The 15,529-nt window shown below is 34.7% G+C and overlaps 1 protein-coding gene across 5 annotated transcripts in view; it reads left to right on the forward strand.

Annotated features, from left to right (window-relative positions):
* LOC128988525 (uncharacterized) overlaps positions 1–15,529 on the forward strand; it is a 146,986-nt gene that overhangs the window by 48,853 nt on the left and 82,604 nt on the right. For all 5 annotated transcript variants that reach the window (XR_008490395.1, XR_008490396.1, XR_008490397.1 and 2 more), the window contains exons 8-9: positions 862–956; positions 2,743–3,942. Coding sequence is in view for 2 of the 5 variants with exons in the window: in XM_054409900.1 (XP_054265875.1) it covers positions 862–956; positions 2,743–3,942 (1,295 nt within the window). In the remaining 3 variants the exon portion in view is untranslated. The remainder of the gene's footprint in view (positions 1–861; positions 957–2,742; positions 3,943–15,529) is intronic.

Below are 15,529 nucleotides of genomic sequence, written 5' to 3' on the forward strand. Positions count from 1 at the left end.
TTTAAGGTTACATTTTTGTTCAAGGAAAGGGCCAGAATTTTGAATTGTAATATAAAGTTAATAGTAGTTAGCTTGCCTTAGAAAAGGTACAGGTATGCAATAGAACACATCCTGGTGGACTTTTTCAAGTGTATAGAGAATGTGAGAGAGAAAGAGAGTAGAGAAAGAGTCTCTCTCTTTTTCTAAACTTGACAATGTCCCCCAGGAGACAAAATATTGAGTTTTTCATGTGTTCATGTGAGTTGTTCTATGGCCTTCTAAGATAAGCTTGATGTTATTCCCTTAATTCTACAATTGTAATTCATTACGCCTTTTCTATAGATTTTATTGGTTTTCCAATTTGTACATTTTACACCATAAGGTAAAATAACACCATTGGATAAAACATACTCCTTTAGTATATTTCTCATCCTTATGGAACAGCTGAAGCCAATTTTATTGGTAGTTCTGTACGCTGCACTGTAGAGGTCGTGTTTTGTTTACAATTTGTTTCTTGTTATTTCAGTCATTTAAAACCATGTTTAAGCAAATAATATGATCAAATCTTAACAATATATAACTCATCCCCTAGTTATATAACCAAACAGTAAGGCACAAATCATGATTTCTAAAATAATAGAAACAAAATTTCATCAACACTAGCAATCAGTGTCACCGTACATGAACTGAACACGAAAAGCTTGCTTAAAAATGTACAATGGGATGAGAAGTCTACTTTTATTGGATAGTCTAGTCTTTTATAATACTGAACCATTATTTTATTAAACATGTTTCATAGCAAAAATAAAAGTTTGATCCATAACCAAGGTTCTGTCAAAGCAAGGATTAGTTTTTATTTCAAATCTGTTGATGCTGTTTTAGACCAGCGAGTCTGAGTGTCCAGGAAATGGAGAAGATGTTGCTTCTAAACTTTATGAGCCTCGTCCGCTGGGTCATATGGATCTTGATATCTACAGGTAAGTCTACATACAGATTACAGTAAAGGTAAAAGTGTGATACGCAGCAAAAGTGTGTTGTGCAGCACAAGTTCCACTAAAAATGTAAAATTTGTCAATATTACCTGTGGCTGAAAAATTAACAATAAAGTAGCACTTCTTGATGTTTTGTTTAGAACAAGGTTCTTGATTGACCCATTGGGGAAGGAATTAATTGCCGAAGGAATTGCACCCTCTGTCGGCAATTAATTTTACTGAATTTGAAGACTTTTACTCTAACTGTTATATAAAGAAAACCTTAGATAACAAATTAATAATTCTTTCACCATTTTGTTCACAATAAAATTGTCTACAAACAAGTTTTAATTGGACGGTCAAAGTGTAAAAAAATTGTAAAAATACAAATTTAAAAAACAATTTTTTGAAAGTAAACTTGATTTTAAAACTCCAAGATTCTAAATTACACTACTAATATAAAGTTCAATTGATACCCTACGTAGAAAAATCACAAGTTGTGTACTTTTATAAGTAATAACATAGAAACAAAATTTTTGTTTATTTTACCACAGCTGATTTTTGTGATATCTGGTTTCCATGGCAACACGACATTGTTTTGTTATTCTTAAAAATAAATGAGTAAATACGCAAATCAAGAAGCAAGATATTTATAAACATAATAAAAGTAAGAAGAAACAAAAATGGGGGAAAATAATAACAAATAAATAACTAGTAGCGCTGCGTATAGCGGTGACACAAGCGGCGGCGGCCGTAAGAGTAACTCTCGTAAGTCAGCGCCAATGGGTTAATCTACTTTTTCTAACTAACGCTTGAACTCTACTCTTAGCAGCAAGGTCTACGGTGCAAAGTCCTAAAGGTGAACTAGATTGAAAATAACATTTTTTGAAAAAGTTTTACCTTAAATATATGCGGCCCTCCAGTTTTAAGATGAGTTCTTGTTGTAAACTGTATACTTAGAGTGCATAATCATCTAATGAGGTTATTACATCAAAATTACATCTTACATTTTAATAATCCGGTAACAAAACTGAATATTGTAATTTTTTAACCCAATTGAGAGCAATACTCACTATGACAACCATCTTTAGAAATACATTAGGTGATTATTGTATTTTTAAATAGCTTATAGATTACATTTTTACAATGCAAAAATACCAGCATGCTTATCCTTATATAATATGTGAAGGCGATTTCTACGAAACACTCCTCCTCCGTTAATAATGGACGGATTTTTACAAACGATGTGTCAAAATTAAGTACTTTTTGTATAGACGCCCCCTTTTCACCAATTCCTGTAATAAAAGTCCTCGGTCTTTGCCCCACAGGCTATCAAAATCCCAGTGTGTTTCCTATGAACAAAATATTTTGTTTACTTAAACAGACAAATTTTTTTTTTATATTACAACTGTTCATAGTAAACACGTGATACACACAAGGGTGTTCGTTTTCAGTTTCGATAACTGGAGTGGAGTGATTGATTAAATTACCTTTGAGTTGACTCTTATAAGTCATCGAAAATTATGACTTATTAGTTTTGAAATAACGTCTATAGTACTTTGTAATTGCTCGAATTCGAGCACCGTTGCACTAGTTTTAAAGTGAATAAGTGAGTAAGGGATCGAGTGTTGAATCAATGTGATGACAGCTTTGTTACTTACCAAGATCAGCTGGTAAGACCAATGATCAAGGACAGCTGAGTTTAGGTTCAAACCATCAAAAAGGCTTCTAACTTTTCTCTAAAAATGTATTCAGAACAATAATTTTACTTATGGTTAATCTTTGATCTCAGGTCATGTCGCAAGTTGTCAGTGTTGCCGGAGGAAGAGGTGGTGCCAGATGAGTTTTCCCCACCGTCAGCTGGTTGCCGCCTCGCTGCCTCCCCCCACTACCCTCACCAGGCTCACTCATTTGAGTCCTACCTCCTCCCCGTGTCCAGCCCGAGTGTGCGCCGCCAGCTGTCCGACCCCACCCCTAGCCCAGACATCCACCCTGCGTCTCGCCGCAGTAGTCGCTCAACCAGCCGACCGCTTCAACTGCAGCCTGAAATTTTCCGATTTCCAGACATCAAACCTGCAAGTCCATCCAAAGAAGCGGCTCCTAAAAGCCCACCTTGTGTCAAGTTTCAAAATCCTTTGGAGAACATCAAAGAGGATTTCCCAAGAATCACCTCTCCCACTTACAACATTCTCCAGGATACTGTGTCTCATCTCATCACTATGTCAAATGAATACCTAGACACACAGCCAGAAGATGTTAGTGGGAACAAGAAGGATTCCTTGACTATTCCTGGATATTATACATTCACCCCGGATGGCTCAACACCCTACAAAACTCCTCCTGACAATTCTGTTTTGAGTACTCCAGGATTTTTCACGCCTCAAGAAACTTCAGAGAGAAGACCCTCTGATTCAATAGCGTCTTCGTGTTTCCACACTCCCACTAGTGCGTCCCCTGTAACAAACCCTACGGAATCCAGCAAGTCAACTTCCAGCAATGGAAACTCAGCACATTACAAAACCCCTCCGGATGTCAGCCAAGGGACTTCTTACCAATCCTCCTACAGCAGTCCACTTTACATGTCTCCTCTCGCTGCTAAACGAGCCATATCAAAGCAAAACAACGAAAACAACTTTACAGAGGTGCCGGATTTGAAAAATATACGCACAAGTACACTCTACGTTAAGCCTTTGCCAGGGGATTTCGATCCGAATCGTACAATGCTGTCCATTTTGTTAGACGAACCAAGGGTCCAAAAAGACAATACAAATTCTGAAGCAGAGGAAATTACGATGCCTTTTATCTCTTTCACTTCTCTTGACATCCAGTTCCCCTCCCCTGAAGTGCCTTCGTCATGTGTAAGCCCAACGGATACCTCGCTCAGCCCGACGTCGGAAGGTCTCGCTCGCACACCCTCGCGCAGGAGGCTGCAACGTTCCTTGGTCAGGATCAGCTCAGAAACTCCACTGGAACTTGTCCCTGTTGAAGCAAGGTAAGTTAATCTGCAAACCTTAAATAGAAATTTTTTTTAATGTTCTCTTGGTAATTCAAGCACATAATATATCAATTACCTTCAATTTACAATTCACTTGTTTTAATGTTATCCTGGTGGAAGAAAGTTGACACTTGATTATGATAATGGGCTTTAATTGTCTTGGTGGCCGAGTGGTAATAGCACTCACCTTCAAATCTGAAAGTCTCTGTTTTGGTTAAATAATATATCGTAACTGGACACAAATGCAATTTGTAAATGGACTAACAATTAACAATCCTATCTAACAAAAGTGATGTTAGATATGGTATAGGGTTTGGACTGTCCCCTTACAAAAAACATAAAAAATGCAACAAACACTCACAAAATAGAACTTAAAAACTGAAAATTGGTGGTTGACGCTTTTAGCAAAAGAAATCTTACCACAGAGCGAGATCTATACTTTGCAGAATCGTCAATTTTCCTTAACTTTGTTTTTGGCTAATAATAAAAGACTATCACATGGATTCAAAACCAATTATAATATTACTGGATGAAGTAGAGCCGTGTTTACATGAGGCCAGTAGAGCAGGCAGGTTACTAATAATTGCCTCTAATGTATTTCAAGTTACCTGAGGCAAGTATCCTGCCCACCAACTGGCTTCGTGTAAACACGGCTTAAAGCACAGCTTTTTACACGCTCTCTTGGATGCACAGGGGAGCTCAGTGGAGAGTGTAGGACTTTCGGCCTGGGGTGATTATGAGAAACTTACCCTCCGCAACAAACAATAGGGAACGTGGGTAGCTCTGAGTCTGCTGTCCCCAAAAGATTCCCTATAGGTAAATTGAAAAGATTTTGTGGGTAAGAGGGAAGTAGGGAAGGGGTGATATGGGGTGTTTGACACAGCAAGCTGGCCAAAAACTATGAATAGGATTAGGTACGGTACTTCCAAGAAGGACCTGAGCCCCAGAGTACTCCAGAGCAAGAGCAGGTATTAGATGGATTTAAATCTAAGTTTAGGCTATAGTTTAGTTACAAACACCGTGCTAAAAGTTGTATATTTAAACAGTTTTTAACCAATTTTAACGACGATTTGACGACATATGTGTCACCTCAGTTCAAGATACAAAAACAGTGGATATGTATAAATTGACCATCATAATATTAGTTATAGATATTATAGTTTTGTATATACATTATAGCTTTTATAGATAGGCTACTGCAGAAGGTGGGGCCACCATCCGCCTATTGTCACTATAGCTTTCATAAATCACAAACGTTGACGAATTAGTCTCACTTAATATGATTTCAAGGCTTGTTTACAAGAATCCATCCACTCAATAGTACAAAAATATTATCCATACAACAGTATATTATATTATTACAGTGATACAATCAAATTTTATGTAAACGGTTAAGGCCATTTACCAAATAAAAATATAGGCATATGGCATATCAAAATGAAGCTTAGAGTGTGTAGATTTTGCCGAAAAGTATTGATATGAACGAACTCCCTAAGGGCTCTGCCCCACAGGCTGATTTTCAAAAGGCTACGCCTTGCATGTTTTGGAAGTTATTATTTGATTAATTTAGTGAACAACAGCTGGCCAATGCAATCGACAATATAGTTTTCCTACAGTTACCTAACAATGTACATGTTCTCTCACTGATTTGAGAAAGCAAAGTGGCCAATTCGCTCATCAGTGAGACAATGTTAACATTGTCTCACTCTAATTACTTTGTCTCACTCCAGATATGCAACGTGAAGGCACGAAATAGTGAGCGCGTTACACGCAGGCAACGTCATATGCGCGCTAAATGCGTTGGCAGCACTGGCTGTAAATCAGCTGGTCAGCTGTTGTACTGTTGTATTTGTCTCTTCACATTAAATGTTTTATTAAAAGTTCACTTCTGTGTAAAATAGGTTATGTTTCTTCACAAATTTATTTGTTCTATGGTAACAGTAGGAAAAGTATAATGTGCAACTCGAGTTCAAAGTACAATTGCCTCACTCGAGAAACCATTCCTCACTCGCCTACGGCTCGTGAGTAAGGATTTCTCTCGAGTGAGTCAATTGCTCACTTTTCTCACTAGTTGCACAAATAACTATTGTTTGCTTACATTTTTGTTTACTTATTTTATTATTTACTTTCACGTTCTTAAAAGAGTCGCGGTGAATGGACAGTGAAGCTATTTATAGCTGTTTGTTACAAGTGAGTAACTAAAGGTGTTCGAACCATGATGACTATGAGATTAACAAACCATGTATGTTGTTCGTTCCAAGAGGTTGTCACCGATCTTTAACAGATCGCAATTTCATTGAAAAGTATTAAAGATGTCGTGAAAGAGAGCTGCGTGTACAGGTACAACCTCGGCCAACCTTAGGACGTAAGGTATGAAGGTTCCACTGCCTTTAACATCCTTTCACATGAAAATTTCTCGAACTTGGGCCCTTTAAATGAAATATAAAGTCAAAGTTGATTAAATTAATTTAATGGTGGTTTCTGTTCACCCGTGAATTCACGGGTAGAACCTCTTGTTTCAGTTTAAAGTGTGAATTGTAGTTTAACAGCTGAATGTACATTCGTAGTACAAGAGACGTAGTATAAAAATAATGATAGGTCTACTTTAATTAAATTACAGTCTGGTGTAAGGTAAACAAAAAACTGCAGTGTTTAAAATAATGTTTACCTAAAAAAAACTTCTGGTAGTGTCCTATTTACAAGCAAATACAAAGTGAAAGTAAATAACAATTTGTTATGTAAAAACCAGATAAACACTAAGTATAAAATACGAAATTAAAAACTAAACCAATGTAACAAGAGACAAGTATGTTATAAAAATGCGTTTAAAATATAATCCTATATATTAATTAACAGTCTGGTGTATTGGTACAACAAAATATTAAAATTAAACTTGTAACTGCAGTGTTTAAATGATCAATTACTACAAAAAGGCTTCTAGTGATGTAGATATTTACAATCAATAAAAGAAATTTACAGTTTGTTATATACAAAATCAGAAAATTCAGTTGGATGGAATTAAATGCCCCTATGCATTTCATTCAACAATTAATTAATGTAATTTGCAATTTAATAATTGGAACACACAATTCAACATTGTGCATTTCCAACAAAAATTATGTTGGATGGAATTGTACTGTTGTTATTAGGTGAAATAACACAGAACAAGTAAGTATCAAAATTAAACTTTTACGGCCAAAATTTAGCGTACGCAGCCAACAAAATAAAGAATTCAAGTTAAAATTACTACAAGTATTTTGCATTTAAAGGTTTCGTAATACAGTAAAGTTAAATAGACACCTTCTAGTGATGAAATGCACTATTTTGTATTGTTTTACTACCTTACACAAACATCTGTTACTTTTATATTTAGTGTTCGCGGTCAACGAAATAAATAATTCAAGTTCAAATTGCTACAAGTATTTTACATATAAACGTTTCGTAATACAGTACTGTTAAATAGGTACCCTCTAGTGATGAAATGCACTATTTTTTATTGTTTAACTACTGTACACGAACATCTGTTACATATTTAGCGTTCGCGGCCTAAGAAATAATGAATTCAAGTTCAAATAACTGCAAGTATTTTACATTTAAATTTGTCATAATACAGTACTAAAAACCACTATCATATACAGTATTAAAAGAAGCATAAAAGATTTATTATATGTAGTAAGAATTTGCGTATTTTTTAATCTAAAATTTTGAAACAAAAATAGGTTTATTTGGGGCGGATATCCACCACCCGTAGACACCATCACTTTCTGAGTCGTTAATGCCAAAGATTACAGCAGTATTCTAATACAATAGTAATGTATTTCCTAGAAGGTTGGCTCCAATGCTATTTGCCCTGTTTCCTGTGTCGACGACCCTGTCCACCACCCCACAGGTATTTCCGGGAGTTTCCTGGGATTTAGTGGGTAAAGCGCAAGCTCAGGTCAGGTACCTACTCCCGAGAAACCTACCCTTTACACCACATAATAGGGGCAGCCCAGGCCGAGTCAGGGGCAGCGCAGGCCGAAAGTCCGTTTCCCCTCAGTGGATACTTTAATGGATGGACAGCCATTCTAGATAAATTTATTTGACATATTACTAATCTATTATATTTTGTAACCTATACCGTTTTCCAACTCCCATACTGATTTGGTGAAAATATGCTTTCACTTTTAAATGCAATTTTTGAGGTTCTTGGGCTGCAATCTTATCATTTTTCTTGCTATTTGTGCTTAGGTGGATCTATATATTTCCAGCTGCATTAAGCTTTGTTACAATAGTGGCAACACTGCATATCGTATTGTGCGCTTAAGTCACATTCTAAGACAAAAATAACCTTCATTAAACTTGTACAGTTTTAAGCCAAGCTAAAAAAAACCTTACTTCTCAGTATCATGTTTAAAAGTACTCATTAACAAGTCAAAATGAAAGTATATTAACAAAACACACACCTATACTTTCTAAAAAGAATAGCCATGTATAGTGTAACAAATATAAGACATACATGGACTAACAACGTGCTGACAATGGTATGGAGATATATGATAGGTCATGTAGCGCATTACCATACAATGTAGCAATTAGTTGTGGCGGCTCACTGGAAAGGCACACTCACATACACAAACACACATACAGGACACGTGTTGGTGATTTTGAAATAGACTACAAATTCCAAAATGACTTTGAAGTATAACTTTTTTAGAAGTTCAAGTTTTAATTTTTAATACCGGTATGTGGTTTTGTTATGTTTGTAATTGAAAATCACAGTTACAATGAAAAAAATGTCTATCAAACCATAGGAGTAGTATTGTAGGTACTTTGTTAGTAAATTTTACTCTGACAGAGACCTGCTTTAAGTTTTAACCTGCATATGAGCATAGACAAATAAAATAAATATATACTGTGAAAGCAAGGTTCCGCGATGTGCCACTAGAGCATGCTCGGTGTTCGATTCGTTGCCGTCTTCGGCTCCTCGCCGTATGCTACCAGCAGACGCTGCAGAGTGTGCGCTGTAACTATACGGCGCTTCTAGCGGTGGATGCCAGAACATATGCTAACCGTAGCACTGATGTCGATACCTTTTAATTCTATTTGTATATGATATGAGTAAAGAAATATAATACAGGATGCAAAATGTAGCTTTTTATGGTCTAAAATCAGCTCATCAGTAATCTTACACATACTTTTTCACATTAGCTTGTCAACAACCCTTATAATAAAGCGAGGGGAAATTATTGTACATTTCATACATTTTTATCAATTTGAACTGTGAATTCCATTTCATTCAGAGGTAGTGTAAAACTTGACCTGAAAGAGAGTAGATGGAACAGTTAACTGTGATCGTTTTGTCAACTTAATATAACATAGCAGCATTCCAGTTCAGTGGTTGCATTAGCGTTTATTGTCCTCAAAAACATTCTTCGCTTATCCCTATACTTAAATGTCAGTACAGTTGTATTCCACACTTATAAGAATATTCATTGGTTTAAAAATCAATCATTTATAGTGTTAAAAGATATTTACTGTTCTAAAATAGAATTAAAAGTGTTGGTGCAATAAACCAAACAATAATGACAAACCAGCATGAACAGTTGCAAGAAATATTGTAAGCTTATATATGTTAAAGTGGGTGTGCTAAGAGAAGATTAAAACTGTGTTTGTTTTTCCTAACAAATTAGAGATCTGCAAAAAACCAAATAATGAACAGCTCCAAGTACTATAACTACAAACTTTTGAGCAACCTGTTTTAAGAATATACAGAATGTTCCAATAGACAAGAAGAGATGTTTTTTTTACACAAGCATAATAAATAAGTACAAAATAGGGACCTGCAAGGAATTATTTAATAGACAACACTGATACAAACGTTTATAAGACATGATGTGAGAATGTAGGGCAGGGTGTTCCAAAAGACAGGCCACAAGAGAAATGGCACAGGAAACCTGGAGCTATATGTCTTTGTCAGCAGTGAACTGGTTTTGGTTGCACAGGACCTTTCCAGATTTACTCAGATTATTCGGTTGCGTGGTTTTGTGTAATTGGGAAATCTGACATTGGAAAGGAAACATAAAAATCCTCAATGGCAGCTTCGATAAATTCTCCCTAATATGCAACAGGATAGGAAATATTTTATACTTTATTTAACTAACTAAAAAATCAAAGGTTTGTGATTGGCATTGAATAACATTCGCTATAGTTTGTTTATGCCACAAACGAGTTAGAAGAGAGACTTTATTTACGAGTGTGTGACTTTCTATGGCTGTTTTATCTTTTTGATCCCTGGTACGAATGTTACACATAAAATATGATTCATTTGTCAGGCAGCATCCACCTAGGTCTAGGTTGCGGCATTATCACTTGGATAAAATCCATTGCTGATTGGTGTGACTTGATCTCAGTACCTCTGGGACCGAAGTCCTGTGATCTACTACTAGCTCAGTGTGTATATTGTGCTGAATATTAATGAGATGAGAGTAGAATGGAGTGAGATGTTCTGTGTAGCTCGTTTACTAAATAAGTTCAGCTGTCTCCAATTATAAAAAACACAATAATGAGCTAGGCCCTGTTTCAAACCACTAAGCTACCTACTGACGTTTCACAGGTTTGAGCGGTGATCAAATTAAACATTTAAAAAATAAAAACCCTGAAACATTCATAAACAAATCCTCCCTTACATAAATTCTTGCTCCCGCAAATCAGTTTGACTTGTTTTATACCTGTTGTCAATAAATACCGGTGAAATTTGAACAGAATATATTTCACCTCAGTTTGATCCACTTATCATAAATTTGCAGCACATCAAGCGCAAATTTGAATATAATAATACCTCAAGGCATGGGATTTGCAAATTAAATTAGCAATGAATTGTCACACAAGGTGGCGCCTGCATGAGTAGGTGTGATTATAGACTTTTAATGACTGCTTCAACAAACATACTTAGTTTAGTTGGGGAGAAAGTTGAGTCTGTGTCTTGCAAAAACAATAAATATGTACTGGAATTCATTGTAAATTTGGACAACATTATTCGGTTATTAATTGATTTTAGCATGTTTTTTTATAGAATTACCTGCTTACTGTATTAAAAAAATATACAGGGTGGTAAAAAAGTCCCAGGACGGTTAAATATTTAAAAAAATAATGCAGATAGAGCTAAAATACTTGGTACAAAGTTACAGGGCATAAAACTCTATTTTAACACACATTCAGTGATCCAATAACTCTTCAGGTGGACGGCCCACAAGGAGTTGGAAGAAAATCTTAAATAGAAGCATAGGTCAATATGCACATCAAATTAAAGGTCTTTTTTAGTAGAATACAATGCCGCAAACTGCACTTCAAAAGGTTGATTCTGTGCAAAATGACAGTTGTTCAAAGATTCATTTAATGTACATTGCTTTCTCCTCAGGGGGCACAGCCCTAGGAATCGGAAGAAAATTGTTAACGTAAGAATAGGTCGATATGCACATCAAATTAAAGGTCTTTACTTGTAGATTACGATGCCGTAAATTCAAGCTCAAAAGAATGCCTGAGTAAAAAATGGCAGTCGTTCAAAGATTCAAAATGGCGGATTCAAGAAATCTTTGAACATCTGCCATTTTGCGCAGGATCAACCTTTTGAAGTGCGGTTTGCGGCATTGTATTCTAATAAAAAAGACCTTTAATTTGATGTCCATATTGACCTATGCTTCCATTTAAGATTTTCTTCCGACTCCTTGTGGGCCGTCCCCCTGAAGAGTTATTGGATCACTGAATATGTGGTAAAATAGAGTTTTATGCCCTGTAACTTTGTACCAAGTATTGTAGCTCTATCTACATTATTTTTTAAAATATTGAACTGTCCTGGGACTTTTTTACCACCCTCCACCACCACTCCAATCATCATCAGACCCAATAGGAGATACGCCTATTGGGTCTGATGATGATTGGAGTGTCCAATCGAAATCGATCACCACTTACCATCTTTTTTGTATATTTACCGTCTTGTGAGTAACAGTATAAGAGTAAATATATCTTTTAAGTGTTATAAGACGTTTCTCTTATTTACTTTCCGTAAATTTAATAACACGTACAATGCTGATCAAGAAGTTATTTATTTTAAACATTAAAAACCGGATATTTAAAAGAATACCCTTACACGGTGCAAAATATGCTAATCTTTTTAAGTAAACTTACTGGTGCTCCAGATAAATTAGTTCTCAAAGTCTACTGTCATTAATCTTTCAAAGACATCTTCACCAATCAGTCAACTTTGATAGATGAAGCCTGGAAGCATGTATTATAAGAAACAGACAATTCTCTAATATATATGTTTTTGTCACTTGAAAAGTGAAAACATTATAATCCATTATAATTTAACAGTTATGATTTGTTAAGGTGGATTTGTTTTAGCGAATTTCCCATATAGGGAATAAGCTATTACCGTAGTACTCATAGTAAGACCTGGACGCGGGACCGATTTTTTTTTTTCGTTTTGAGGTCCCTAGAGGCCAAAAACACCATCCGTTCAAATTCATATATATATATATATATATTTATATATTTATATATTTATATATTTATATATTTATATATTTATATATATATATATGTGTCCGTCAGCACGATAACTCGAGCAAAGATTATCCGATTTGGATGAAATTTGGTACAAACGTGTAAACGTACGTTTATTCGAACGAGTTCGCGATCCAGCATGATCGGACCATGGGAACGGGGGTTTACGGGGGGTTTTATGGGGTAAAAATAGGTTTTTCCTATTTTTGACCCAAAAAACATAAAATTTAGCAATTTCTTTCCAAACCATTTTGTAGAGCTTAAAAAAACAAATAATTTAGTATATTGAAGCGTTATTATGCGCCTAATAGTTACGGAGAAAATTCCAAAAAATTGTAAATTTAAAATTCCCATGTTATTCTTATGGAGAATAAGTAAACTGTTGTAGTTTGCTTGTTTGTGAACATATTTTGATCAAATTTGGAAAATGTTTTTATTTCTCACTACCTATTCACATTTTACAAAAAAAAAAGTTTTACCCTCCCTGATGCAGCAAACCTAAGTACTTGTTAAACTAATTCTATTTAAATCAAGAATAAATGTTATATTTTTAAGTAGACATTTCAGTGTAAATCCAATCAGTCAAATGGAAATTCGCTTAGTCTGCAGGTTTGCTGCGGCGGGGGTATTTTAAACAATATTACGACTGGATAGTTATGTATGTAAAATCGTATGAAATAGGTGTTAACCTTGATTATTTTAGCAATGTTTTTTATTTTGGGGCTCATAGTACTGTACTTTAATACTTTTCAATAAAATTGCGACCATACAAAGTAGGTATTTTAAGCCTAGTATGAATGGAGATGATGAGTATAGGATGAGTGGCGTGATCTTGTAGTCATGTTAGTAACTAAGGCCGACTTATTCCTTGGACACAGTTGTTAATAGACCATACAGCTAATGGCAACTAAGCGACCTACAGTTTAAAGTGGAATCCAAACCACATGTTTGCCTTGGTATATACGAATTGGTCTAATTTTCAGGATAATACTGCGGATAGTTGTAGTACTCACTCGTGCGGACGTTAATCCACACCAGGGAGTATCACATCCACAGTGCATGCCTATAAATATCCACAATTCGTAACTTTTCTATTGTAATTAGTAAACCTCTTTTGACAGCCTTTATACTCTAACAACATTTTAATACTGCATGTATTAAAAGGGCTTGGTAATTTCTTTTTAGAGCACCTCAATCTAATTTCAATCTACTTTTGAATTTCAAAAAGTGAGTTGCCTTGCCTCCTTTTACTGCTTCACCAATCTGTCACTTTAAAGATAAATTGTTCATTTGATTATAGAGTCAGTCATTCACATTGACCAAACAAGGGCAAGATTGTGTTCCCCTGAGGAACACCTTACCAAAAGTGTTCTAAGTGAACTGATAATGGGCAATTATGCAAAACAGGCTGTTATGGGTTGACAAGTAGTCTTGATAATGACTTGCAGTTGGTTGAAAAAGTTTAGTGTACATGGAGTTCCATGTAACTTTTGAAAACGGAATGGTTTTTATACTTTATTGTCAGTATAAATTATTCAGTAGTCTTGTAGCCATTCCTTAGTAATGTAAAAATATAGGCACATTTGATTAAATATGTTTTAAGCTGTATTTTAAGTTGTAAAAGTTTTTTTTATGATTCAAGTTTGGTTGATACAGAAAGAAATAGTAGCATATTTATTTATTTGAAATTATACATATATTTTCTAGCTTCTTCCTAGTTGTGTTATAATGAATGTGAAGTATTTATTTATCGGGGGTACCCGATAAATAGGTAACAAGGTTTTAAGTATGTAATTAATGAAATTTCTATTAATCTACCATAATAAGTTCAAAAATAAAAATTAATGGTAAAGAGTGATAGTGCTATGTACATGAAAAAGCATAAATGGTTCAAAATAGGTAGACTACAACAAAATACAGACTGTACAGTAAGTAAGTACCAAAAATTAAGGAATAGGTATGGGTCAATTAAAATTATAATTAAAGACTACAACTTTTACAATTGTTATGAAAAACCTCGAGAGCACTTTTATGTAGATTTTAAAATTATCTACCTACAGTTTACGGTTTATACTTCTGTGATTTTGCCATTGATTTTAGGAAATAAATAAGATTCTATAACCACTGATGTATACAAATTGAGGCTCTGCCCCCGAGTCTTCAAAGGAAAGGTTAAGCAAATTATTTTTGTGTTCGTTTATTTTTAGGAAAGAATAGGAAAATAACAATGTTTACATGTTTTAATTCATCTTGGCAGCTTTTTGTTTACAATAAATGTTTGACCGCTTGAACTTTGCTTGGATTAGGGATGGAAATATTGACATAATTTCAGTTTTAGTTGACTACTCAATTCCCGTACGTAGGACGGGCCAACAGCTAGTAATATTCAATTATGTGATTAAATAACTATTCTGTACTATAAAGATAGTCGGAAATAATATCATCATAAATTAAACTTTTAGTCTTGTTTATTTTTTACATAAAAACCGAACTTATCAAAATGAACTCTGTATCTTTGTAAAAAAAATCCCTGTGCATATATACTTATGTTTTTTTTCTTCATGTAATATATTTAAAAATTGTCCTTGATAATTTTTAACTCAAATTAATGTTTACAACTGTGTCCTTAGGAATCTCTTGTTCCTCCAAATTATAATTAGTTACATAAGAAGAGCCTTTAAAGCATTCCTGAATGTTACATTCTCAAAACTGGAATCTCTAAGATTCCCAAGAAAGTTTTGTAATCCTTTAAAAGCTAGGTTAGGTCCCTGTCATCAAAATGTATTGAATCCATTTACTGTACATGTGAACCCTTTTAAAGTCACCTAATTTTTTTAACTACTGTTTTCTTTTTCTGACCGATTAACAGATTTTAAAAAGTGTTTACCTTTCTTCTTAGTCAATGGCTTTACCTAAGTTAAGCACAAACTTTTATAAGATATCATTTTGTATTAATAAGATGTTTTGGGGGTTTTCCTGGTCAGATTGATGTATCATAAATGTACTGTAGTTATGTTTATGATTTTATTTTGGAAGCTAT

This window comes from Macrosteles quadrilineatus, unplaced genomic scaffold (assembly GCF_028750875.1).
Source record: "Macrosteles quadrilineatus isolate MER2022 unplaced genomic scaffold, UCM_ALF_1.0 Scaffold_3__2_contigs__length_128488019, whole genome shotgun sequence".
Classification (NCBI taxonomy): domain Eukaryota; kingdom Metazoa; phylum Arthropoda; class Insecta; order Hemiptera; family Cicadellidae; genus Macrosteles; species Macrosteles quadrilineatus.